Below are 25,457 nucleotides of genomic sequence, written 5' to 3' on the forward strand. Positions count from 1 at the left end.
GCATCAGTATCAATCCGTTTACTGGGTAGTGGGTTAAATTTCAAATGTTACAGGCTAAAAATTGCCTAACCCAAAAATTTTATATAAAAATTAATATGTCTGCTTTTAAAGTGCCCCTGCTCCACCTCCCCCCCGATTAAAATAGAGTCACGTTACCCCAAAATAAAATAATATTTCATGTTTTTAGATTGAATTAACTCTTTTATTATTTAAAGTAGTAATTCGAGAAATTTTTTGAGTTTCAGGGAGAAATTTTAACAGTAAATTAGGGTTATTTGAAACAAGCGTTTTTGTTATTTTATTGGGTATAAAACTATTCAGGTTATTCTTTGAAATCGTGATTTAGGTATGAAGATGTTTGTTCACGTAGGCGGGAGAGCATGTCAGAACGCAGCTCCACGTTCACGATTGATGTTAAATTAACGTTTTTCTGGAGCTGCACATACGCTTCGTATGCGCTCAGCTCTGTGGCTCAACAGCCAACTTACCTAGTTGTTCGCTTATCCACTCACAATATTGCTTGAGTTAAATTTGTCTTTGAGGGAAGAGGAAGTGAACATGCATCTTACTCTAGAGACACTGTTTTATCTTTAAGAGGATAAACTTTGAGTCAAAGTTTAAAAAAGTGTTTTTACAAAAACTAGCTTGTTGTTTTAACTTTTTTTGACAATCCATGTTAAAACTATAGTGGCATACCTAAAGGCACAGGAACTTGCCTGCTGACTACGGTAGCAGTTCAATAGAGAACGTACGAACTAAGCGACCGTAAAAAGCAACACATCAACTCCTGCAGCGATGTGTAGCCTACTGTTTGAACTAAAGAAGGAAAGAAAAGTTCCAACATATACAAAAGAAACCACGCATTAAAAATGATTGGTAACCACTTGCGGACGGATGACCTATACAGGCAAATGAAGCAAGGAAGTTAATAAAGTTAACATGCAAGGCTTGAAAACGAAACTCAAACAAATTTGAAAAGCTGTTCATGAAAGGGGAATCTCCCGGTTTCCATGGTGAAAGTGAGGTTTATGTTTACGATGAGAACGATCATGCCAGCCAAACGACTCTATGGAAACATGCGACGCAGCTGACATGTAAAGCTGCTGTTAAGTGGCAACTCTGAACTGCGCAAAGTGGTGATAGAATCTAAAAAACACTCTGAACCAAAAATTCATGATAAAAACATTTTATAGTTTATTCCTATCAGCACTTCAATGTTATGATGATTGACGTTTCTACTTTGGCCAATTCTGCAAAAACATCATCCGATATCAGGTTGGCAATTTACAAGAACCAGTGTTAGCAAACAAACAGTTTCAAGGTTGCTCGTATCTAGTCCTGGCATCACCCACATTGTTCGTTGCTATGCTGCACAAATTAATCTTATCATGAACCAACAGTTCGACAAACATTCGACTTAGCAAAGTCATCAACTAGTTTGCACTTCCACGTCGCTGATCGTTTACCGAGCTATCATTGTCCCGCACGATGCTACATTGTTGAGATTATAGGAGCCCTGCAAACAATAAGGAAAGAATTTAGAAGTTATTAGTTACGACAAATTTTATCATGAACAAACAATTTGAACAGATTGTACTTATAGCGGAGTTATTAATATTTGCGCTTGGCGGTATCAAGCGAAGTTGTCATTGTTGAACTGAATGATTTGCAGTTGTTTGATTTCCCACACATGGAAGCCCAGAAATATTGCCATGCTTATACAAACAAATTAAATACAATTTGAACCGGTTTGTTAATAAAGATAGGATTATGTCTAACATCTTATGGTTGGCAATTGAAGAATTTAATTTTATCCTGTGTCGTATCGACAGCATCACAGACACAATTACAGTGCTGCATGTACGCGGAAGATTTCTGCTTAAGAATTTACAGCGAATTGCAATCGACAACGTCTTCTGATGAATAATTTTCTTCTGATTTAAACCCACGTGACTTGCAAGAGTATCTATTCACCTCCTGCAGCTGTTCAAGTATGATTTGAACGCTCACTGTCAGGTTCAAACTTTTTCTCATTACTTGCATGTGAGGAGATGGTCATTGTGAAAATAAAACAAAATGGCGGCTTTAGTGTGCCAACAATCAAAAGCAACCAGATTTCTTGCTAAATGATGCAACAAATAAGCACAATTTGTGAATAAAGAAGCAAGAAAATGAACAACTTGTTCTTGAAAGTAAAGTTCTGTATAGGTCCTAGCTTTGTAAAGGTGGTTCCATATTTGATTCCTAGGTTTAAGAGATGAGACGGGTTCTCACTATGGTAAAGCATTGGCTTTAACGAGACTACAGTTGCCTGTTTGTTTCTCTCGGCCGCCTTTCTATCAGCTTTTAGGACCATAAAGTTTATCACACCCCTGGTAAAGGTAAGCAGTATTTTGTAACAGTCAGAGTAAGTGTCGAAGTAAGCTCTCATGGTTGTAAAAGATTAATTGAAGTTGTAGGCTACCATATAGCCCGGTACGGTAGCTCCTTTGGTTAGCGCGTGACTTTGTAAACGAAGAAAATTTAGATAAAGCGGCGCTGGTTCGATTTTCAGGGTGTGGGCTTGAGCAACGTGCGTTATAAACTGCTTTCCATCCAGCGGCCTTTAATGGATGGAATAATTCCCCAGCAACAGCACTTCAACAATCGGAAACTTCACTCTGTCAATCTCGGTGACCGACTCTGCCTATAAAAAAACCCGTACAAGAATGTGCAACTACCAGAAATTACCTGTCCAGGCTTTGTGTCAGGCTGAGGATAAAGATTCAAAACTATCAACCAACCAAAGCTGTTGTTTCATTGTCTTGAGATGTGGCCAAGTGGTTGAGAACGACGTGTTCGACATTATAGTACAAACTTGTCGGAAGTTCGATTCCCACCAAAGCAGGGGTTCAGAAGAACCGGATTTCCAAATAGGCTACCTTAACTGCCAAGAAAGGAGTGCCTTAAGAAAAAGTGTTATCAGATGTTTTTCAAACTGTAGGCGTATGTTATTTTAAAGTATTTGTATCACAAAATTTGTCCGTTTAAAACTAACCCAAAACTAACTTTCCGGTTATAAGTTTTGAATGTGGATTGAATTTGCAAACATTGTTATGCTTTGATGGGTTTGACAGAGATGAAAAAAAATTACTTAAAGGAAATTTTGAAATAATTGTCAACGGGCAAAACTTGAAAATTCCAACTACCTGTCAATAAAAGAGTATGTTAAATTTATGTGTTGCGAGATATTGTTCAATGTTTTGACTGAACTGTTATTGCACAGTAGCGGTAGCACACACTCTTTACATAGGTGCCCACAATATCTTGCAACACTTAAATTTAACACATTCTCTTATTGGCAGGTAGTTGAAATTTTCAACAAGTTAGAAAGTCGATTCCCGCTCAAGCCAACATAGTCATGCACCACTGATGACCTCAAACAAGGTGAAGCTTGAGTATGGCGGATTTTATTTTCGTTCGATTGGGGCTTCAATGGCTTCTACGAATCCCCACATCTCCATAATTTTACAAAGCTATGGAGAATCGTAAATTGTATGTTATGGAAATCTAATCTCTGCTTATTTCTTGTAATTTTGAGTAAACAATATTTAAAATAAATCTTTGTTCTTCCTTTTGGTGGATATTTTAAAGCGCGGGATCGTTGTATTTTTCTGTTATATAAAATATATATAATTTTTTTGTGTCTGCCGTAACAAACTTATCGTTTCTGTTATGTGGTAATTGACTAGTAGACCGCATGGTCGTTTCGTTGTCTCCCTGTCGGTATGGGAACTTGTGCCACTTTGCAGTGTATAGGCTATACAACTTGCATATTTCGACCATGTCGGCCTACTGGTTTCATTTATGGCAAATAAACCATTAATTGCTATTATTATGTTGGTTGTGATGCAAAAGTCTGAATAAACAGCTTTGATTTCTTCAACTTCTAAATCTTCAAAACTTGTAAACGATTGTAAAAAAATGTGTTTCAACGTCTACCAACGTTGCAATTACGTAAACAAATAGTCCGTTCATGCTTGTGAGTTAGAAACTTTTTTCATCAAGAACATTTCATTTTTTCGATCGTTTTCCTGGCGACGCATTGCTCACGTGATAATTCGGTTATAAGCGCGAGCGGCTGAGCGCTTCTGCACAGTCGACAACTTGTAGACCAAGGTTCAAATCTTGGAAAGGTCAAACTAAAGCTGTAAAATTAAATTTTATTGCACTGTTTTTTGTTTAATTGGTGAGGATAAGTCAGAGTTAGAGCAACAATGTGTCGGTAATCGAGTGGTGAGAGCCCTGGTACGACGCTCAATAGGATGCCGGTTCGACACCGCTCAAAAGTATGCGACTGTGTTATTGACATGACACTTAAACGACGCATGCCTGAAAATTGCTTTCTTGCCTTCCGTCCATTCAATCTAAATCATCAATCCTCGGGCGTACGCTTTAGATGAAACAAAATAGTGACTAACGTTTACACAAGTTTGTAAAATTGGATGCTGAGCAAGGTGGCTTGTCGCCATAAAACATGTTCAATCAAACTTTATAATTCCTTGATTTGTCTTTTTTGTTGTTACTGAAGAGCAATTATAATCACTTGCAATTGTGTTTTGTAGTATCAGCTACTAAGTTTTAGTATTTTAATCTGTCGACAACTACAAATTAGAAAACATGTCTCTCTCAAACAATAACGAAGGAATTGCAGATGTTCCAAGTGAGGAAGTGGTGGATGAAGGTGAGTTTGATTTGATGGTTGCTCTAACATGTTGATCACTTTGATAGCATTGCTTTTTACGTATTTTACACATTTTAAAATATGTTGCTTCATTTTAGTGAAAGAGAACAAAACTTACAACCGCCATGATCCCGACATCAAGTCATCGACGTCTTCTTACGTTAAATTCAAGGCTCACATTTTAATTGTCAAAACAATATTTAATAAGTTTTCTTACAGGACAAGCTCAGCAACAACTGACTTACCAGGACAACCGACAGTTTTCTACAACTGTACATCAACATGTTGAAGAAGCAGTGGTCCAGGTTGACCAGCGGCAGTATCAACAAGTGGTCCAGCAGGTTGACCAGCGGCAGCATCTACAAGTGGTCCAGGTTGACCAGCGCCAGTATCATGCCCATCATCATCATCAACATGTTGATCAAGTGGTCAAACAAGTTGACAAGAGGCAGTTTCATACAACGATCTACAATTTACCGAAACAAAGTTGTGTTCCATCTGGAGATGAAGGTTTGTACTGTTATGTTTGATTGAAATAGTTTCCATAACTATGGTAATAATTGCTCGGCTGTTAAAGCATCCGAGCATTGAGCTTAATGATGATAGACATTGAGAGTTTGCAAACTGTCGCTATGTTGCCATATTTTAATTAAAAAGTTGTATAAGTAGTTTTAATTGTCAATGAATTTGCTTCAACTGTAACCATGTTAAACTATGCAATAACAAATCAAAGTATCATTACATCTCTTTGCATTTTGTTCATTTAATAAAAGACAAACGTTAGTAAATATCAACAAAACTATTGATCAGGACTTTGTGGATATGTTTAAATTAATGAATTTCAAATGTTTTGAATACAGGATAAATATTACACGAAGTCTTATATTTCAATAATTTTACGATTTTTTCCAAACATAATTTAGTTTCCTCATTGGGCTGTTCAAAACAAGTTTTGTTTGAAACAAAATCTTTCACAAAGAAACATAATTTGAAACGAAAAAGAATCATGGCAAATATTTTTGCATCAAAAGAAATGTTTCAAAATTTTCTAACGAAATGTTTTTCTGAAAATTACAAAAATATTTCTAAACTTAATTTTTTTTACTAAAATAAAAAATATGAACGCGTAAAACAATGTCATCAGTTTATCTCATCGAGTCTTTACAACATGGCAGGGGAACTAAAGTAGTGTGGCTTGACCTAATGGGAATTTGAAGCTCATAACCTCTTTTTTAAGATATCTATGACGTCATAATAATATGATTTAGCTTACAGAAGTGCTAAATTAAGAGCGAATTGCGTGAGTATCATTCAGGGATTTCTAGTTGTACGTGATGCGAAGGCATATACTTACAGTAGGGTACGTTATAAAACAGTGTTGTCAGATACTTTTTTTTTTTTTGGTCAGCTCAGAAGTAAACCGTTGCTTTGTAGTTAATCTTTTCAAAATTTTGTAAAATTCAATAAATTCAATTTGTTTTTGCGACAGTTTTTAGATATTATTGCTGTTCAAAGCAATTAAGCTACAGCCATTAAATACAAATTTACACACTACGCTGCTGCTACGCAACACAATCAAGTTATTAAGAAGTAGATTTCAAATTCTTGCATTAGTGATTTTTTATTGAATTTATTCTTTAATTTTAAGTTGTAACTTCTACAGATCAGGTTATTGCAACACGTTATTAACACCAAAAGTTATTTTTGTTGTATCCAGGTTTACAACTAGATCATGTGTGAGTTGTTCAAAGCTTTTAAAATACTTGGCTTAGGGTTTGTTTACTCATGAGACAACCAACAATAACATTTTAACTAAAAACGTCCGGCAACACTTTTGCATAACGCACCCTACTCTGAGCGAGTATTTTTGCATCCCATACTTCTAGAAATCCTTGATATTATTGGTTCGTTCTAAGAGTGCAATACGTGTACATTCCCTCATTTGCGATGCCGATCGATGGGGATTGCTAGTAGACTATGGAACTTTTGAAAACGACTGATCAAGATCACTTCGACACCTGCATTTTTGTTTTTAGTTTTCGGTGTAAATTCCACTTTCAATTTTTTTTGTGTGTCATCTCGTTTCGAATGGATAACGAAGCAAAATGGTTTAACGAAACGAATCCTTTTGCTAACAAAATTATTTCGAAACGAAAACAAAAACAAGATATGGAATTTCGGTTTTCAAGGAAACAAAATATTTTGTTTCGAACAGCCATGTTTGGAAGGATGGTGATTTGTTGTTCTTTCAGCTTAAGTTTAACAAAATGCTTCGCAAATGTTTTTAACATTGTATTCATCATAATCCATCGTCGATTTGTTCCCCACTAGTGGGGGTGGCCGATTGTTTTAATCCCTTTTTTCCATTTCACCCTGTCCCTTGCATCTTCCTCCTTCAGTCCGACTTTTTTAAATTCATCCTTCACTTGTTGTTTCCACGTTCTTCTTGGACGACCGCGTTTCCTCTTCCCATCCACCTTTAGATCTAGTGCAGCGGTTCCCAAACTGGGGTCCGCGGACCAACTGGGGTCCGTACAGCAGTTTCAGAGGGTCCGCACTGAGAATTTATATTTTTAATGATTGTGATTGGATAATGAAGATTTCTCAGGTGTACTGCTTGCTTTATCATTAGTCTTGAGTGAGCAAATGTTGTAAACATTATTGCGTGTTTTAGGAGGTCTCTAATTGTGACATCATAAAGCATCTAGGCTATTATGCTGTACTACAATCATGCTATCAGTGAATCGTTCGCTATAGTTAGAAAGTTGTTAACATTAGAAACAATCGTGACTGCACTAGTGTAGCCTACTACAAGAAACATGGGTCAACTGACCCTTGAACGGAGGAGTGACTGTCGCGGTGTAGATGTAGTAGCAGACTGAGTTGGTAGCACTTATAGTAGATAGGAGAGTTAAACGCTTACCGTATTTGATTGTTTTTGCTTTTCTTTCATTGGTGTGGTTTTTGCATTTTTCCTATAGCATTCTTTGATTTTTATAGGGCCGCGAAATATCAAAACAATTGCAAAGGGTCCACCAGGCAAAATTTTTAGAAAAGTTTGGGAACCGCTGATCTAGTGCCTTTCTAAGAAAACTTCCTTCCTCCCTCCTTATCACATGTCCATACCGTACCGTATACATGTATTGAAAATATATAAAACGCATGACCTGTGGAAGAAATGAGACGTTAAATCAAACTCTTTACTGTACTTAGCTTTATATATATTAAGGCGATGTGAAAACCAAAAAATTTAAAAAAATCAAAAATCGAATTATCACACAGGGTGACTATTGCTACGTAGAGTATTTCTGTAAAATTTCACGCAAAAATATTCAGTAACCTTAAACATGTAGTCGATTTTGTCCTTTGCATTTGTTGCCAGCACAGAGTTGCCAGGTACAAATTTTTTAAAGAAAAAACTTTGTTTATTTTTTTAAATTGTAAAAAATTCCAACTTCAACAACCACAACAATTACATATGACGCGACTGCTAGTTGCCCTTTTAGGTAAAGGCTGGCGGTGTACGGTAAGGTATTAAACAATCACCTGGCGACCTTATTTTTGCTTGGTCAGCAAAAAACTGATGATATTAAAGCCTTTTTCACTTCTTTGGCAAGAGGAGGAATGCACTCTGTGCATAAGATGACACTTTGGTTTTGTTGTAGTAGCCTAATATGTATTACATAATCACACAACGCACTGCATTAATATTCGATTGTTTTCGCCGTTACATTTGTTTTTTGACAGATATACTAACTGCAACTCAACCAATGGTAGCTTACACATCAACCAACCAATTTTATATGTGCTTGTAAAACGTGCACAAACGAATGAAGAATAAAGACAATGAACAAGAAACAGTGGTGAATATCAAAACATTATACTGCAGGCTGACTGCAGCCAATGAAAGAAAGTCATATTTCGTGTCTGCTTTCGGCAAGACCCTACGCCAGGCAATTCCCTCCCGAATGAAACCATCCCGTCGTCGATGGCCAGTAACACTTTCACAGGCGTTAGTGACTTCCCGAATGAGGCGCTCCACAGCCTGAGTATGGGCAGGAAAATGAGGGCATTCGAACTTTGTGTTTATCAAACCCTTTAGTTCATCCATGGTCAAGTGTGAAGTAAGGATAGACTCAGTAAGCGTGGTATAATCAATTAAAGAGCACAGTGAGTTGACATCAAAATTTAATTTTGGTGGGGTAAAAGTGCGGACATGAAACATCACCAAAGTTACTGCTTTTGCGAATATTTTCTAACATGTTTACAGCAAAAGATCGCAGAGCAGGATAATCACTGGATACCGGGACATTGTTACACTGTCACAGTCAGATGTACCAGGTGCAGCTGGTTCGAAAGGAGAGTCATTTTCTTCATCAATTGCTTCAGAAAACTGCTGTTTCAGTTCTCTTCCTCTAACACTTGTGACTTCTTTGCTGCAGCGAAGTCATCTACTCGCTGTTGTTTGAGGCTCTTAAAAAATAAGTTTTTGTTGTAAATGAGAAATGTAAAGAACACGAAATAATCCATGTAAATCAGTTCAGTTTGTTTTTATTTCTGACTGTCACAACGAAAAACAATATATGCCAAACATAACAAATAATACTCTTTCGGACAAATGGCAGCAAAAATCAGTGATAGTCAAGAAAAATCTTCTCGACATAGCACGACTAGCTTTAGTGAAAGCACAAGCCTGCCTTTACAGACATAGAAATCAGAACATCTGAATCACTTTCCCGCAAGAAAATGCTTTAGGAAAAATCCTTAAACCACCTACTATCTAGAGTTGGATGCACTACATCTGCAATGGTGAAGTGGAGTTGTATAATTGGCAGTAACCCCATTCTCTTTCTCATACAGCTCCAATCAATAAATGTTGTTAGAAGAGCCACGTCAATGACAACAACTGACGAACCCCAGTGGCCAGTACACAACATGGGACCTGGCTCTGCATGACCATGTTATCAAAGAATATACTCATACAAGCCTGTGATCGAACAAAAGTTTGGTACATTTCATGGAAAATTATTCAGGCCTCGAATTTCACGGCGGACACGGCAGTCATGTCCGCCGTCACAGCATGTGATACAAATCGTCATTGCATAGTACTAACAATTGTTGCCAGAATATAATTTTCCCCGCACTCTAGCGCGCATCTAGAAAATGTGAATACTGTATCTCTCACCCAGACAACAAAATCTATCATTCTTATATTAATTCAATGTAGACGCAGACGTTGAATCAATGCAAAAATGATAAATTTTGTTGTCTGGGTAGTTTCCATTCAGGCAGGAAAACATTCGATTTTTACGTTGCTTCAACGATTGATGACATTGAATCAGCGTAACAAAGGTGAATTTTTCGCTAAGAATCGATGGGAGTACGGGTACTTCCACACTAATAAGCGCAACTTTGTTCAAGTTTTACGTCACAATGTCTGGCTTTGATCTCCGAGTAATATTGATAAGGCAAGGTTGATTACAAAATTAGATTATACGAGTTCAATAGGCTATTACAGCAAGATGCAGCAAAAGTTTTGGTATTACTGTAAGAAAGAAAAGGCCCAGGGAAAATTCACTTTTCTCACATGACACGCAAAAATAAACTTAAAGAAAAAAGCCTAGTGAAACTTTGCACAGCAGAACATAGTAGCGTTAGTGTAGAAATTTTCCGACTCGTGCCCAGAGCATTGTGATTAAACCCGCTAAAGTTGCTTTATTTTGTCTTTCTAACTAATAGCTATCAAGAAATATAAAAAGCAGAGATGGGCAAGATCACCAGTTTTGGTGATCTTCAAGATCAAGATCAGATCACTTTCACCAGATTATATCACTGTTTATTGCACCATTTACCCATCTGGCAACCTTGATATTGTTGTGTGCTATCAAAAACGTTCAAAGTTTTGCAGTCAAATAAACTGCTCCAAACAAAATTACAAAGCCATACAAAAAGAAGCAGCATATGCTCAGATCCTAAATTATTGGTCTGGGTAATTGTCTGCAATAAACTACTTTAAATGACCAAAGTCAGCCATTGAGTCCAGTTTGTTTTGCACTGCCATTCTAAATTTTTAAACATCTAAAATTGGGTTAACGAAAGCAAACATTTTTTTAGCATACACAAAACAGAATTGTGGACCGTTTTTTTTATAATACTTCAACGTAAAGTATATACTAAAGTTGACTTATTTCTAATGACTAACACATAAAACTGTTCAAATTTTGAAGTGGCAACACTGATTAAATTCGATTGAAAGTTCAACTCGAATTTTCTTGGAAACATATCATATTAAAAGTGGTTTAATGTCAATAATTGCCACCGATTACTTTGTACAGAATAAGTTCTAAAAAATTCTTTATCTTGTAAGTAATGTTCAATTTTAAAGTGATCTTGATCTTATTGTTCTTCAAGATCAAGATCACACAAAAAAAAAGTGATCTTGATCTTATTCTTCTTCAAGATAACTAAAAAAGAATCTTAGAAGAAGACCATGCTCATCTCAGTGGTCACAGCGGTAAACCATAATCTCTTCGTGGGAAAATTGTAACATAAGATTCCCGAATCCGTTCGTCTGTATGTAATGACCGAAGGAGAAACACTCCTTTGAAACGTCTATTCAAATTTGTATTTCTGTAAAATTAGCCACCTGGCTGTCGAAATGGGAATGCAACACCGTACACCGCTAAAACTTGTCACTACGATACAAACTAATTAGATAAAGACGGAATTTTTGTCCAGCTAGCAAGCACTAAGCCAACAGTTAAATGTGCGACTAACTCTCAAGCAACCATTTCACGAATGACCAGAATAGATAGCAATATCTCAAACTCACGTACGCAGTACTGTGACGCAATAATGAAAAACATTGTCACGCAATTCAAACTGGTGTTCAAAGGTAGTGATGCAATATTTCATCAGGTCTTACGACCGATGGTGCAATATTTGGACATTTTCTAGCAATTTCCATGACGTAAGATGCCAGCTAGGTTAAGTAGACCATAACGGTTTTATATGACGTTTGATTTGGTGAATAATTGTCGGGAACACTCAGCTAATAATTATATGTAAGGAAATATTAGTTTTATTTATTTTTGTTGTTGACTAATTCAAAAGTGTATTTGAGTGTATTAAATTCAAAAGTGTAATTGATGTTGTATTTATTCAGGTCCAAACGGAGCCTTCGACAAACTAAAGAAAACCACAGGAAAACTTTATGATCGCAAATTCGATGTGGATGTGTCAAAGTTTGATAATCCCGCATCGAATTTGCCTGAAGTTTACCCAGAGCTGCTGTCCATTGACTTCTATGAGGGGAGGTTCATTCCCAACGATGACCAGTATGATCCCAAAACCAGACAAATTAAATTTGAAGAGTCCGATAAAAAAGTTTCTATTGATGAACTAATTTCCAAATGTCAATTACAAAATTTCATATCAATCGTCGGTTACCCTGGGGCAGGAAAGACAACGTTGTCAAAGCGCCTGGCAAGGCATCTAAACCAAAATGAGGACTTTCTCGTTCTGAGGATACCTTTCATGAACATGAGTGATTGTGATGATGAGGAACTAACATTGAAAGAGTTTTTGCTTGGAGATGTAAAGTTTAACTTAAAAGACGAAGAACAAAATGTAATTTTTAGTTGGATGAAAGACCATGCACAAAATTGCTTTTTTGTTTTTGACGGATTCGACCAGGTGAACTGGAATTTGACAGATAAAGTGAAAAAATCTAATTACGACACTTTACTCACCTGCCAGGAGCTTGTGTCGAATCTGTGTCGAGAAACTTTTTTACCCAATTGCCACATTGCATTCACTTCACGACCACACGCCATGCTCAAAATTCCTAAAAAATGTCGCCCAAATCAAACCTATTTTGTTGGAGACTTAACGAGTGAAAATATGAAAACGTTACTTGATGCTTTTATAAACGATGAACAGAAATCACGTGAGATATTGGACAAATTAACCGCGGAAATTCCTCATCTAGAATCAATGTGTCACAATCCCTTGATGCTACAATTGTACTTGAGGGCTTCTCTTGGTTCATCACATAAAATTTTAAATGTTTCGACAATGACTAGAATATTTTACAGGGTGCTGGAAAATCTCAAATCATCAGAACACGCCATTTCACTCTCGGACCAAATTGTTATCAGTTTATCAAAACTGGCGTTTAAAGCAACTGAGAATAAAACTGTTTTAATCACACCCGAAGACCTAGATAGAGAAAACCTAACAGGCGAACAAGTCCAAGCACTTGTTGTCACTTTGTTTGGTTCAAATCGATCGTGTGGTCTTTTGGAGGGTAACCGACGATTGTATTTTTCACACCAAACCTTTCAGGAGTTCTTTAGTGCTTTATACATGGTCCATCAGATGCCTTTAGACAATTTTAAATCATTTGTTAAAACTAACCTACTGGTCGATCACTGGTCAGTTGTTGTAGAATTTTTATCTGGACTTCTTTTGGACCCAGACATGAACAAAGGTAAATTGACTAACAAAAATTTTCTGTTTTGTGAACCAACCCAGCAAACTCTGTCCACTTGAAGCGGTTAACTGTCTCGTATCATTAGTATAAGCCTTGTTACTCAACGCAACAAATAGTTTACCAGCCTCACTTTTGTAATCATAAATCGATTTCGCTATCACAGCATCCTCAGTATGATCATGTCAAGAGGCTTAACAAGATCTTGGCAAGATTATAATAATCATGGATTTATTGCTTATACTCACATGATTCTACTGAGGATGCTGTGATAGCGAAATCGATTTAGGATTAAAAAATGAGACTGGTAATCTGTTTGTATGATCAAAAGTAAGTATTTTTCAGAAGTAAATTAATGGTGTTTTTGGAATATATTTCATTTTGCTTTCTATGCAATAAATGTCCAATTTTGGTGATTGAGTGTTTCGTTTCATAAGTTTTGCATTAAAAAATTGCTGATAAAGCATTGATTGAGTGAATGTTTCCTTGTTTAAATAAAACAAAACTTTTAAACGTCATTAAAGCATATTAAAATTTTGCAGACACTTCTACACCTAAAGCAATCCAACCACCTTCAAAGGCATCTACCTCATCACAAACGCCATCATCTTCCCACCAACCAAGCTCTTCTGGTAATATTATTGTATAACAAATAAACATCCCAATAAACATATTGTTGACATAATGTCAGGCTTGGTGGCCGTATTTAAATGTACTTTGATTTCCGTATAAGCTTTAAGTCTACGTCATATGCACGAGCACGCCTTAAACTTTTGTAGTTTTGCCACTTGTTCCTTTTGTTAGTTTTGTTCCCATATATTATTCTAACATCATCCTTACTGTTTCATTCAAGCAAAGAAAAATTGAATATTAGTGATGAAGGATAAGACGTTGAAATATTTCAAAAATTGTTGAATGATTCTTCTTTTTACAAGCAGAAGATTTTTCAAAACATTCAGTTTGTTAAGTGGTCTCAATTCGTTACAGCGACTTCATCTTCCCAAAGTTCTTCATTTTTTTTCCAACTCAAGTCAAAAACACTAACATTGAAGGAAAGTGTCAGATCTACAATGCAAAAAATATTTCTACCGAAGCCAACCGGTAAGTAGCAAATTATGCAAATTAAATTGAGAAGCTATGGAGACCACCAAGAAAATGTCAAAACTTATATCAAATAAAAACAAGCTTTCTGTGTCTTTTAACCGCACGCGGAATGGATATAAATAATGGATTAAATATGACAAACATGGTAAAAATCAAAAGATGACGTCATACTTTTAAACACTAGTTTTAAAGTGGCCCCATATCGCGCCTATAATATCGCATGAAGTACCAAACCTAGAAATTTTTTTAAGAGGATGTCGACAAAACGGATTGTGTAAAAGTTGAGCTCCGACAAATAAAATAGTGCGGGAGATGGTGTCGGGGCTTGCCCCAAGAAACAGCTGACAGTTTTAACCTTTTTTAACCGTCTTTTGTGCATTTTAGGATCATTAATGGGTTTTCTATCACGACCCACACTTCATATTTGACCAAGTTTATCAAATAAAAACTAGATTTTCGTACAAACTTAAGTTCAAAATTAAAGTTACGTTTGATATGATATTTTCTTTCCGACCACAGAAGGGCTTTAATGATTTATTTACTATTTTTTATGTTAGCCTATGTCGTTTCACAGTCAAATTTCAAAAGTCTGAAATGTCCAAGCCTTCCTTATGCTTAGTATACAAGGTAAATTTTAGCTCATACTTTTGTAAACACTGAAATAGGTCATTTTAAATGTTAAGTAGTTGAAATTAGCGATGGGTTTACTTTGGAATATTACATTATTGTCTTAGTTTTTGAGGAAGCACATAAAACATTTCTACCCCTAAAATCTACTGCTGAAACTTTATGTGCAAAACGCCGTCGATTAGGCTCATAAAAATGAGGACGAACGAGCAAAGCGATTGAAAAACATTTGTAAAAATGAAGAAAAATTTTATTTGCACGTTTTTTCTCAATTTTTTTTAAGGGGTATAGTACGTGATCAAATGCTTCCCTAGATTTTTTATTGCCCACAAGCTTATCGAACAGTACTTAAATAACTGAAATTGTTAACAAAGTTAATAAATTTCGTTTGAACATGATTTAGCAAGGTTACGATAATTGGAACACTATTAAAATCATCACGCATTGAAGCAACTTTGACATAAATTTTTAAAGATCATTAAATGCAAAGCGGTTTGCGACGGTGACAATGAACAATTAAAAAAACGTAATTATTTAAAGTCAAAATAATAAACCAAACATTGTTATTACACTCTGCGTCAAACATAGATTGCAAAGGTAATATATTCGAATCATCTCGAAGGCCGCATGGTATAATTTCATTGAGTGATTGTGAAATCTTTATCCCCTGGCAGTTTCACATACCAGTAGAGGCTTTGAACCACTTACGCATGCCCGGTCACCAAGTTTGACAAAAACTGTTGTTTGTCAAGTATTCCATCCACTTAGTGCCGCTGAATGAAGAGCAGTCCTTGAAATGCATTCCTCAAGCGCACACCCCGAGAGTCGAACCAGCTATGTTTGATCTTGCGGTTTCTTCGTACACATAGTCGACGCTTAACCAACTGAGCTATCGAGCTGAAAATTTTGCAGCCGCATGTCATACAAACCTGTCCGGCATTGTTGACGCCTATTAGAACAATTCATAAAAAGCAGAATATTCGCTGAAAAATCATCTGGAAATATACTGAAGCAAACTTCTATGAAGATGCACTTGCAATTTGGTAACACTTGTTTTATTTTAATACCATTTGATAACTTGGTTAAGAGTTAAAATAAATGCATATACTGTAGTCCTGCTACCTTATCAAAGTGACGTTTACATATCACAATTTTAATGACAAGTTTTTATGTTTTAGATGAAAAAATGCAGAAAAAGCAACTATTTGTTAAAAAATTGCTGAAAGAAACCCGGAAAGTTGCTGCAAGTAAGTAAAACTTCAATACAATGAATATCAAAAAAAGGTAAATTTAAAAACATGTGAGTACAGTGGCGACAAGTTTCCAGAATTTTTTACTTTGAAAGTTTTTACTTAAATAAAAACAGCATTTTGAGGTCATAAAACAAAGATTCATCAATGTGAAAAACACAGCAAACCTTCTCAGATTCTTGACGTGTCATCTAGCCTAGATTTTTTTATAAGACAAATATTTAGTTTTGAACCTAGAGAGCGAAACTTAAGCTGTCGATTTTAAAACAGCGCGGGAATGCCATCTTTTATAAGTTCACTAAGGCAAGCTGATACCGTACAAGAGAAAGCAACACATTCGCAATTGTCTTTCTGACTAGAATAGATAAAATAATAGTAACCAACTTGTAAAAATGTAAATCATAATCTTTTCCAATAAACATTTTCATCCACTCGATTCAGCTTGCGCACTGTGACATGGGTTGGTCTCGGAATTTCTCTCCATTCACTGTTTCAAGACTTCGGAAATTTGGAAGTTGGAATTGCAGATAGCTGCAGCATGTCGAGAAAAATGGCGTCGAAATTTCAGGCGCTGGAGCCTTTGGGAGTGCGAGCTTTGGGCAATCTGGTTGAGGAAGTGGTCATCCCTTGACATAGCTTGTAGTACCAGACTGCGTACGTGATTTTCCCTAAGAAGTCTACCTGAAGCGATGCCTGATGATAGTACCGGCAGAAAGTCAGTGGGAATTGGAAGAAGGCAACTAGTGATTATTCTCATGGTGGTGTTGAGGCAGTGTCAATTTTGCAAGTGTGTACGCTGCAGCACCAAGTGAGGGAAGGTGTTGTATTCGTAGGTGTTGTAAACAATTGCAAAAGCACTTGTACGGAACGTGGATGTAGCCTACCAGCACCCCAGGATGTTCCGGTAGGCATCTCAGCAAATTGTTGTGTGCTGATAGTTTAGCATGGAGGGCTTCAGCACAGGGCCGGATTTAGCTGATGGGGGGCCCGGGGCACTATTAGATCGGAGGGCCCCAGTGCAAAAACCACCTCTAACTACGTCAACAGTAGCATTAATCGAGCACTGCACAGCATTTTGCAGAAACTTTAAAGGTTGAAAGGAAAAAAAATCACATAAAATCACATATTTTCCACGTAGGGGGGTCCTTCAAGGTTCGGGGGGCCCGGGAAACCTGCACTCTCTTCCCCCCCTAAATCCGGGCCTGCTTCAGCATGGTGTTTGTAGGTTCAGTTCACTTCAGTTGTTTTTTATTTCTCACCATCATATCAAAAACAATACACGTCAACATAGCAAAGGTCGAGAAAAAGATAGAAGCGACAAAACGCGAACGTTAAAACATGCTTGTGACCGAAGTGAGTTATTGAGTTGTAGGAAATTTGGCTCGGTCGCAACAATAATATTGTCGGTCGAGCTTCATTCCTAGGTAAGTGAGAAACGGGTTATGTTATGGCCTACTGAACTGGGAGAACGTTCAATTTTTTCTCAGAAACGTAATATTTAATATTTATGACTTGAAATTTAAAAAAAAGGTTTAATTTAAACAAACCTCAATAAAGCATCGAAACAATAAATTTTCTAACACTAGTTGCTACTTAAATGTGTGAGTAAATATATTTTATTTTGTGGGCAACACTACGCAGAAATCCCGCGCAAAGCTGCAGACGACAATTTTTGTTGATTTCTAACAGAGTTGCCAACATTGCAATCTATTCGAAAGCTTCATCTAACCTTTGCAAAATATGAGCGTATTTTAGAAACTTACAAGCTAATCGTTAATTTTAAATTCTTTTCAATAAAGGTTGAAATTATTGAGTGTTTTTTTTTCAACTGATTTAGCTTTACAAATTTATTTTCCTGTTTGGGGTTTTAATTTAATTGTCCAGTTTAATTATGTTTGGCAACACCGCTCAAAAACTCCCGCCCAAATCTGCAGGCGACAGCCATTTTGTTTTCAGTCGTTGAAGAGAAAGGATCAGTTTTGCTTCAGTTGCAGCAAGAAATAGTTGGTTTCAGCTTTCAATTCTATCACCATTCTGCTTGGTTTCAACAGACAAATGTTTTAAAGTTTGTTTCTGTCCGTGTCTTCTGAGTTTGAAGAAAGCATCAGCTTCGATTGAGCTGCAGCAAGAAATGGCTGATTGGAAAATTTTCATGATCAAGTTCTAAAGTTGGTTGAAGATTTATCGACAAAGAAATCAAAGTTTATTTTATTTTGCAAGCTCTGGTTAGTTTAATGTTTTAACAAAAGTTTAGTTTCCACCTGCAAAGCTAGTCTAAGTATTTTATCCTGATTTGATAAAACCTCGAAGTCGTTGAAAACAAAACTTGTGATTTTGTGACCAGCTCACAAAAGTCTAATCAGGTTATTTTCAAATTAGACTTTGACTCAAACCTGAAAGTTTTGTTCAAAATAATTTGTTTATATTTTTGTTTGCGATATAAATGAATTAATGTTTTGTTCTTTAGTAAACAACTTGTGTTCAATGTTTGTTTATTTTATGGTTAGAACCAAACTGTGGTTTTAGATGACAACCTGGTTAGCCGAGCTAATATTGATTGATATTATTCCTGCATTGTTAGATGACAATGATTGGCGCTCCATCATCCCCATCTCAAAGATTCTGCGGGAAGGCAACGACTTGGAAGTGACAGTCACAGCAGGAAGTCATTTTGATGGAGGGAGGATACGGATGTATGACTCCGACACTCAGAATGACATCCATGCTGTGACGTCATTCATCCAGTCGATGCCGACGCGACTTGGATTCCTTGGTCTGTCCGGATGCGAAATGAATTCCAATGAATTCCTTCCATGGAAGGAGGCGATCAAATCGATGCCTGGATCCGTGAGTCATGTTTAACTTTTATAACCAACACATTGATTCATGGTCAGACGTTGATTCAACGTCGCATTACGTTGTTTTAACGTCTCAGTTTCAACAAGTTTCACAAAGTAAGTTCCAGTTTCCAATTTTAATCATTTTCTAACAATTCTTGTAAACATAAAATAAATAAACAAAAAGTCACAACATAAATAAATTGTTTATGTTTAATTGTTGCGTCATAATCAGTTTGTGTTTAGATTGTTCGGATGTATCTCGATGGCAACCTCCTATGTGTCGATGACGTCATCGAGGTGTTGCACAAGATTGAGGAGGCAGTTTGGATGTTGCGATCCCTCGATGATGGGGAGTGGGGGAGAGATCCGAACAAGGAAGAAAGATCCAAGCTACAAGAAGCATTGGATCGGTTGGACAATAAAGTGAGAGTTGTTTACGTTGTATCAACGTTATAACAATTAATTGTGTCATCATTAAATCAACGTCAATTATTCGCTTTGTCTTTTACAGAAGTTGAAGATCCAGGTTGGCATCGATGATGATGGCAATCGTATTTACCTCAAGCACAAGGATTGTTGATGTTTTTATTTATTTGTTGATGTTTACAATAAAATTATGTCATCCAGTGATTTTGTTTGGTTGAGTTAAAAATACAACAAACTGCTTGTTTACATCAGGTGACGTAACATCAACAAAAATGTTTATAATATTATCAAACCAAGGTTTGTTTATGTTCTTCAACTTGAGGTCGATAAACATCAACAAAAGTAAGTTTGTTTATTTAACTTATTAATTTTTATGAAATAATTTCAATAAAGATTCAAATTAAGTTTATTATTAACAGTGTTGCCAGATTATTTTTTTTAAGCTTTGATAAGTCGTATTTGAAAGTAGCCATCGAGATGAGGGACATTGTAGGTGACCTCGAATCAGTTTATTGGTTAAGAGTGTTGCCAGTGACACGTGTTTCGCCCATGAGGCTGGGCTTATCAGTATCGCACCGTAAAAGAAAAATAATTGAATCACAATTTCTGCAACAAAACACGCATCGTAGAACTAAACTCGCCACCAGAACTAACATACTTGTAGCTCGCTAGGCTGGCTATAAAGTGAACGCACAGTTTTGCCTCGCCAAGTATGCGTAACAAAAAAAACAACTAAGTTAGTAATTAAACGAATGCACAATAGCTGAAGGTATCTTCCAGTTTGTAAGGCGAAACTACACTTACGAGAGCTCGAAAATTACACCAGATGAAAGATTCTGTGGGTGAGCCACATGTTAAAGATATGTACGATCTGAGTTGACTTCGACGATGATCGCAATTGTATTTACCTCCAGAACAAGGATTCACGTTTGAAAGATGTTATTGATTTATTATATCAACGATAGACGACGTTGTATCAACGTAAAGTTCAATGCTGCGCATAGTGAAGTTTTAATGCGTTGTTAGCAAAGGGTTGAAGTAGCCTCTGTTTCAAAGCCTCTTTAACGACATCTTGTATTGGAAATCGACACCTCTTTTTATGTTTTTCTAACTGGTGGGCTAGAAACATTAATACAGTAAGGTTTGTGTTATAGTTTACATTATTTTAGGTTAATTAGAAAGCAGAATGTTGCTCATAGCTGCAATTTTTAGTCTGATTCCAAGAAATAAACGAAAAAAAAAGAATTTACATGGGTTTTAAGTTTTCTTTCCTTGTACTAAAAAAACTTCACCACATTTAAGTTTATTTTAATCTGACGTCAGTTCCTGAAGACTGTCAGACAGAAAACTGTCGCTTCCACCTATGAGCAACCTTCTATTTGCAAATTTCAAGTTCTGTAGCCTACCACTAATCAACTCTTTAGAAGTCTGTGGGCCTACTCCGGTATATTTATCAAGTGAGATGTTTCAATTATATCGGCTTTTTTGTTTCTTTATCCTGCATTGCGGGAAAGCGGACTTGAGCGCTATGCATCGGTGTACGCCTTCCGACGTACACCTGACCCACGCTGCAGCCGACGGCAATGTCTGTTTCCGGTTGTCTACTCTACTTATGACTTAAATTTGGTACTACCCATTACGCGAAATCGATCACTGGGTAGAGGCAATTATCGTAAAGTTTCTTGCCCAGAGAAACCACAGCAAGTGCGGGTGGCTGGAGTCGAACATGCAGGGCTCTCGACTGCGAGCCCAACGCGCTAACCACTCGGCTACAGCTGCCGGCTTAATGCACTTATGCCATTCACCGCTTGCCCAAGCAGTCTGCAACAATGCAGATGCCATCCTCAAAAATATACCCATATTGCATGCTTGATACCTTGTACAACTTCATCACCATTGCCACTGAGCCACAGGCCTACACAAGATTAAATTGTTGGAAATTTGTTCTTCAGCAGTGCCTCAGTTTTGTTGTATAAGCTATCACACATATTAGCCTACAACAAAACCTCAATAACACCAGTCCATCTGTTAGCAACAAATGTCTGCAAATCAAGGGTGGATCCAGCCAGCAGCCTTAATGGAGGCGATTTCCAAAAAGCCCAATGATGTGTAGGTCTGCATTTGTCCGACCTTGCGCGTACACCGTGAATAAACTTACTTTTCTGTGTTTTCGGGAGGCAGTTGCTCCAATCGCTCTCCTAGATCTGCCATTCCTACAAATCTATAGGCTATTAAATATGTAGCCATTGTATGAAAGAGCTGATGGGTATGAAAGAGTTACGTTACTAATATAATTACATTACAACTTGGCTATGGTGGTACTTTTTTATAATTATACTATTCTAATCCAAGATCGGTAGCCTACCTTTTGTTTACACTATCGACCCAACATAATGAAGCTGAACATAGCCTACAATCTTCAAACTTTTCACTGGTAGCCTAATACAAGCAAACATGTATTATGGTTTGGCCGGGTTTTGGCATGTATCTCTGCTGTTATCAGTTAAATCAGGAAGGCAATGAGCAAATGCTGCCATTGCCAAAACCAGCCCAAAATGCAATTTTAGATTCGGAGAGGTAACACGATAATTTGTCACTTGGACTTCGTCATACTTTTACTTTGAACAATGGATAATAACTAAAACAGGGCTTTTTTAAACTTCAATTTAAATTGCCAATAAAGAACTTCCAAAAATGCCACATGACAAGCGGAAAATAGCTAAACACATGAACAAGAGTCTCCTACAAGTCAGCAATTGTAAACTGAGCAAGTGACAACTGAGCTAGAATCATTTCAGCAAGTGGCTAAAGTTGACAAATGATGAAACTAAGCAACCGAAACTTGTCACAAGCAAATTCAGTTTAGCAAGCGACGACCAAACAACTCCGATGCTCATTCGTTGACTTGGACAGTAGTTGAAAATACTTGCTGATGTCGTACGTTGTCGTATGCTGAGTGGTCTGACCACCAAAAAAAAAACCAAGCTTATCGAATTTGGTACTAAAATCGTCAATATGGTAACCCTGAGTGAAACAACACAAGTAAAATAAAGCACAGTTTTGTCTCGTAAAATATGCGTAACGAAAAAATCATGTAGTAATTGAAAGGAGGCACGATAGCTGGATGCATTTGTGCATCTTTCAGTTTGTAAAGCGAATATACAGTTACGAGAGGTCGAACATTACACCAGATGAAGGACTCTGTGGGTGAGCCACTGTTAAAGATCGGTACGATCTGGGTTGATGGCAATCGCATTTACCTGAACAAGGATTCACGTTTGAAAGATGTTATTGTTAATTATATCAACGATAGACGACGTTGTATCAACGTAAAGTTTGATGCTGCCGATGATGAAGTTTTAATGTGTTGTTAGCAAAGGGTTGAAGTAGTTTCTGTTCCAAGGCCTCTTCAACGACATCTAGTGTTGCAAATCGACGCTCCTTCATGTTCTTCAGCTTGAGAACCTAGAAACATTAAAAAAAGTAAATTTGTGTTGTAGTTTATTACACAGTGTGTACATTTTTTGGTGTACACACTGTGTTATAGTTAAGTAGCTAATATTTTTTTAAACTTTGAGTACCCGGATAATATTCCGGATATCCGTTGTTCGGGATTGGCGACTAACTCTGGAAGTGACGTAATCAGAAACAAAGCGCCGTCTGCGTGTGATGACGCTACAATGGCAGCGATGGTTTGCTCATAGCTGATGACAAGAAGTCCAGACACAAACGAATCCACCACCACCTCCACTATGATCTCATGCTCCCCTGTCAACATCTTCACCTCATCCGATGTCTTGGTAACCGCTGCTATGGTCTCCTCTAGTGTCTTCTCGATCATCTTCTTCTTATTCACGTTATCTGCGGGACGTTTCAATAAGAAGCTGCAAGGTTGTCTTGATAATAGAGCGACTAGACGTGGAATCGAACCCACATCATGATGTTTATGAAACACAACATTGTACAATTGTTGTTATCGTCACAATTATTGTTATCGTGCAATTGTTATCGTCACCTGAAGTTACTTTCCTTAACATTTTGTTAGAAACGGGACTTGTAAAGTTCAAAGAACCGAAGTACAAACTCAATATGTAATAATATCTTCATACTCAGAAATGTTCCTCCTCCTCCTCACCTTTAAAGCGTCTCCAGTGCTTGAAATTTGGATTCCTCTTCATCCAATTGATCTGATCAAAACATCAACTGATTAGTTCAAAGCTGGTAGTTCAAAGGTTTCTGGTTCAATGCCGGTCAAAAGCGACTGAGAGGTTTTACAATCAAAAAAGTTACAAATATTAAATTGCGCTTCAACTTTCCAAACAAAAACGACGATTTGTTTGATCTGGAATGCTGCTGCAATAACAAAATATTGTCTTTATAATTTTTATTCTAAACAACACAAGTTGAATTTGCAAGATTTCTGTGTGTCTGTTGGCCAAAATAACATATTGTGCAACAACACGCGCGGGCCATATAAAAACGTCTCTGTGGTCGAATTTGGCCAACGAGCCGGACTTTGGAAATCCCTGCCTAAGGAACTAGAATCTTGCGAAAATAGGGAACACTTGGTTCGCTTTTCTTTCTCAACAACATCCCTTTACTTTTTTGAAATTCTCTCCTTTTCTTGAATTGCCTTTAAAAAGTCATCACTCGTTCTTTCAAGTCTTTTCTCGTCCTTTCAAATCAATTCAGTTCAAATTAAATAATCAGCTTCTACCACAAACCCTGGTCGAGGATTTGTGTCTGAAATGTTCTATTCATTGTTTCATCTCTCGCCGTCCACTTGCTGTGACCACCAGTGACCGGTACAACCGGTGCGGGTTCCGAGCTGGTATTTCAAAGGTTTCCGGTTCAATGCCGGCCAGAAGCGACTGAGACGTTTCACCTTATTTTTCAATCTTTCACTAATCTTTCACCTTCTAAACTTTCCCGAACAAAAACGACGATTTGCTTGATCTGGAATGCTGCTGCAATGACAGTCTAATTAGATAACTAGCGACGTCATCTGGTCATCTGTTGCTACAATAAGCTGCAGCTCTATTCGTTCGCGCTCTTTTTTCGATAGCGCGCGAGTTCACGCTCTACTTTCGCGATGCCTTTCTCACTAGAAAGTTCGGACAAGTAAAAACTGACAGGAAATTTATCGATATCTTTAATTATCTACTTTTAATTATCTAAATTTATCGACCGCTATACCGGAAGCTCAACTGAGTTGTTGACTTGTTTCAAATAATCTTAATTATGACGAAACAACTTACAGCTCTCATCAAGCTCCACGTCGCCAGGAGTTTGAGATTTCTTCTTCGACTTCTTATGACCACTCCACCCATGAGAATCTGCAGTAAACAATTAAGTTTGAAACTAGAAAAGTCTCTACAACGTTATTTTGATGATATTAACATTAAATCATTCAAGATGCAATGGAAACCCTAGCTTCCCAGCTGCTGCTGCCAGAATTGTGCAAAGCAGAAAGTTTAATGAAATTCAAAACTTGTAAACATTCTATCTTACTGAACGTTACGACTGCATGTATTACGTCATCACCATGTACAGCGCCCAGGGACGTCGTTGAATTGTGGATGTAGCGTTATTTAAATGCTGGTATTGTTATTATATTTTGGTCTTCACAAAAGAATCTTAATATCCAAAACAAGTAATCAAGTTAAGGAATGGTGACACTTAAGATTGCATAAGTTGGGACAAGTTTGACAGATCATTGCTGTACCTACCCGTTGGTCCACAGGAGCTGGGGAATCTGGGTGGATGGGGCAAAAAGGGTCCAACTTCAAGGTACTGAAGCTTGATGACAGGGACCTGGTTGATTTGGTTTTAAATCTTCATCCTCGGACTGAGAGAGCCTTGATAAGTTATCCTTGGTAGTGTCGCATACTTCTAGACTCTAGAGGCTTTTGACGCAGGGTCGGTTACTGAGATTGACAGTGGAGTTTCTGATTGTTGAAGTTGATTCAGTCCATATCAGATTTCATGGCCTATGT

At 37.1% G+C, this 25,457-nt stretch overlaps 2 protein-coding genes across 38 annotated transcripts in view; one reads left to right on the forward strand and one right to left on the reverse strand.

Annotated features, from left to right (window-relative positions):
• Positions 1-25,457, forward strand: part of LOC145788218 (uncharacterized) — a 624,890-nt gene that overhangs the window by 449,298 nt on the left and 150,135 nt on the right. Inside the window, exons 1-9 of one of the 16 annotated variants that reach the window (XM_082599930.1) lie at positions 4,603-4,723; positions 4,943-5,233; positions 11,889-13,214; positions 13,757-13,846; positions 14,202-14,315; positions 16,124-16,192; positions 18,777-19,042; positions 19,279-19,458; positions 19,547-19,665. The exons of 12 other annotated variants lie outside the window; for them this stretch is intronic. In XM_082599930.1, the coding sequence (XP_082456056.1) occupies positions 4,660-4,723; positions 4,943-5,233; positions 11,889-13,214; positions 13,757-13,846; positions 14,202-14,315; positions 16,124-16,192; positions 18,777-19,042; positions 19,279-19,458; positions 19,547-19,615 (2,469 nt within the window). In that variant the 5' untranslated portion in view covers positions 4,603-4,659 and the 3' untranslated portion in view covers positions 19,616-19,665. Of the gene's footprint in view, positions 1-4,602; positions 4,724-4,942; positions 5,234-11,888; positions 13,215-13,756; positions 13,847-14,201; positions 14,316-16,123; positions 16,193-18,776; positions 19,043-19,278; positions 19,459-19,546; positions 19,666-25,457 lie in introns of those variants that run through there. 3 more of the 16 variants (XM_082599931.1, XM_082599932.1, XM_082599920.1) reach the window with 3 other exon arrangements.
• Positions 1-25,457, reverse strand: part of LOC145788223 (uncharacterized) — a 256,918-nt gene that overhangs the window by 73,362 nt on the left and 158,099 nt on the right. For 5 of the 22 annotated variants that reach the window (XM_082599978.1, XM_082599977.1, XM_082599979.1 and 2 more), the window contains 3 exons: positions 23,597-23,648; positions 23,043-23,322; positions 22,774-22,926 (listed from right to left, as the gene is read on the reverse strand). In XM_082599978.1, the coding sequence (XP_082456104.1) occupies positions 22,914-22,926; positions 23,043-23,322; positions 23,597-23,639 (336 nt within the window). In that variant the 5' untranslated portion in view covers positions 23,640-23,648 and the 3' untranslated portion in view covers positions 22,774-22,913. Of the gene's footprint in view, positions 1-21,631; positions 22,927-23,042; positions 23,323-23,596; positions 23,649-24,719; positions 24,798-24,972; positions 25,034-25,190; positions 25,452-25,457 lie in introns of those variants that run through there. The other 17 variants (XM_082599959.1, XM_082599962.1, XM_082599953.1 and 14 more) reach the window with 14 other exon arrangements.

The sequence above is a fragment of the Aplidium turbinatum genome, chromosome 2 (assembly GCF_918807975.1).
Source record: "Aplidium turbinatum chromosome 2, kaAplTurb1.1, whole genome shotgun sequence".
Lineage (NCBI taxonomy): Eukaryota > Metazoa > Chordata > Ascidiacea > Aplousobranchia > Polyclinidae > Aplidium > Aplidium turbinatum.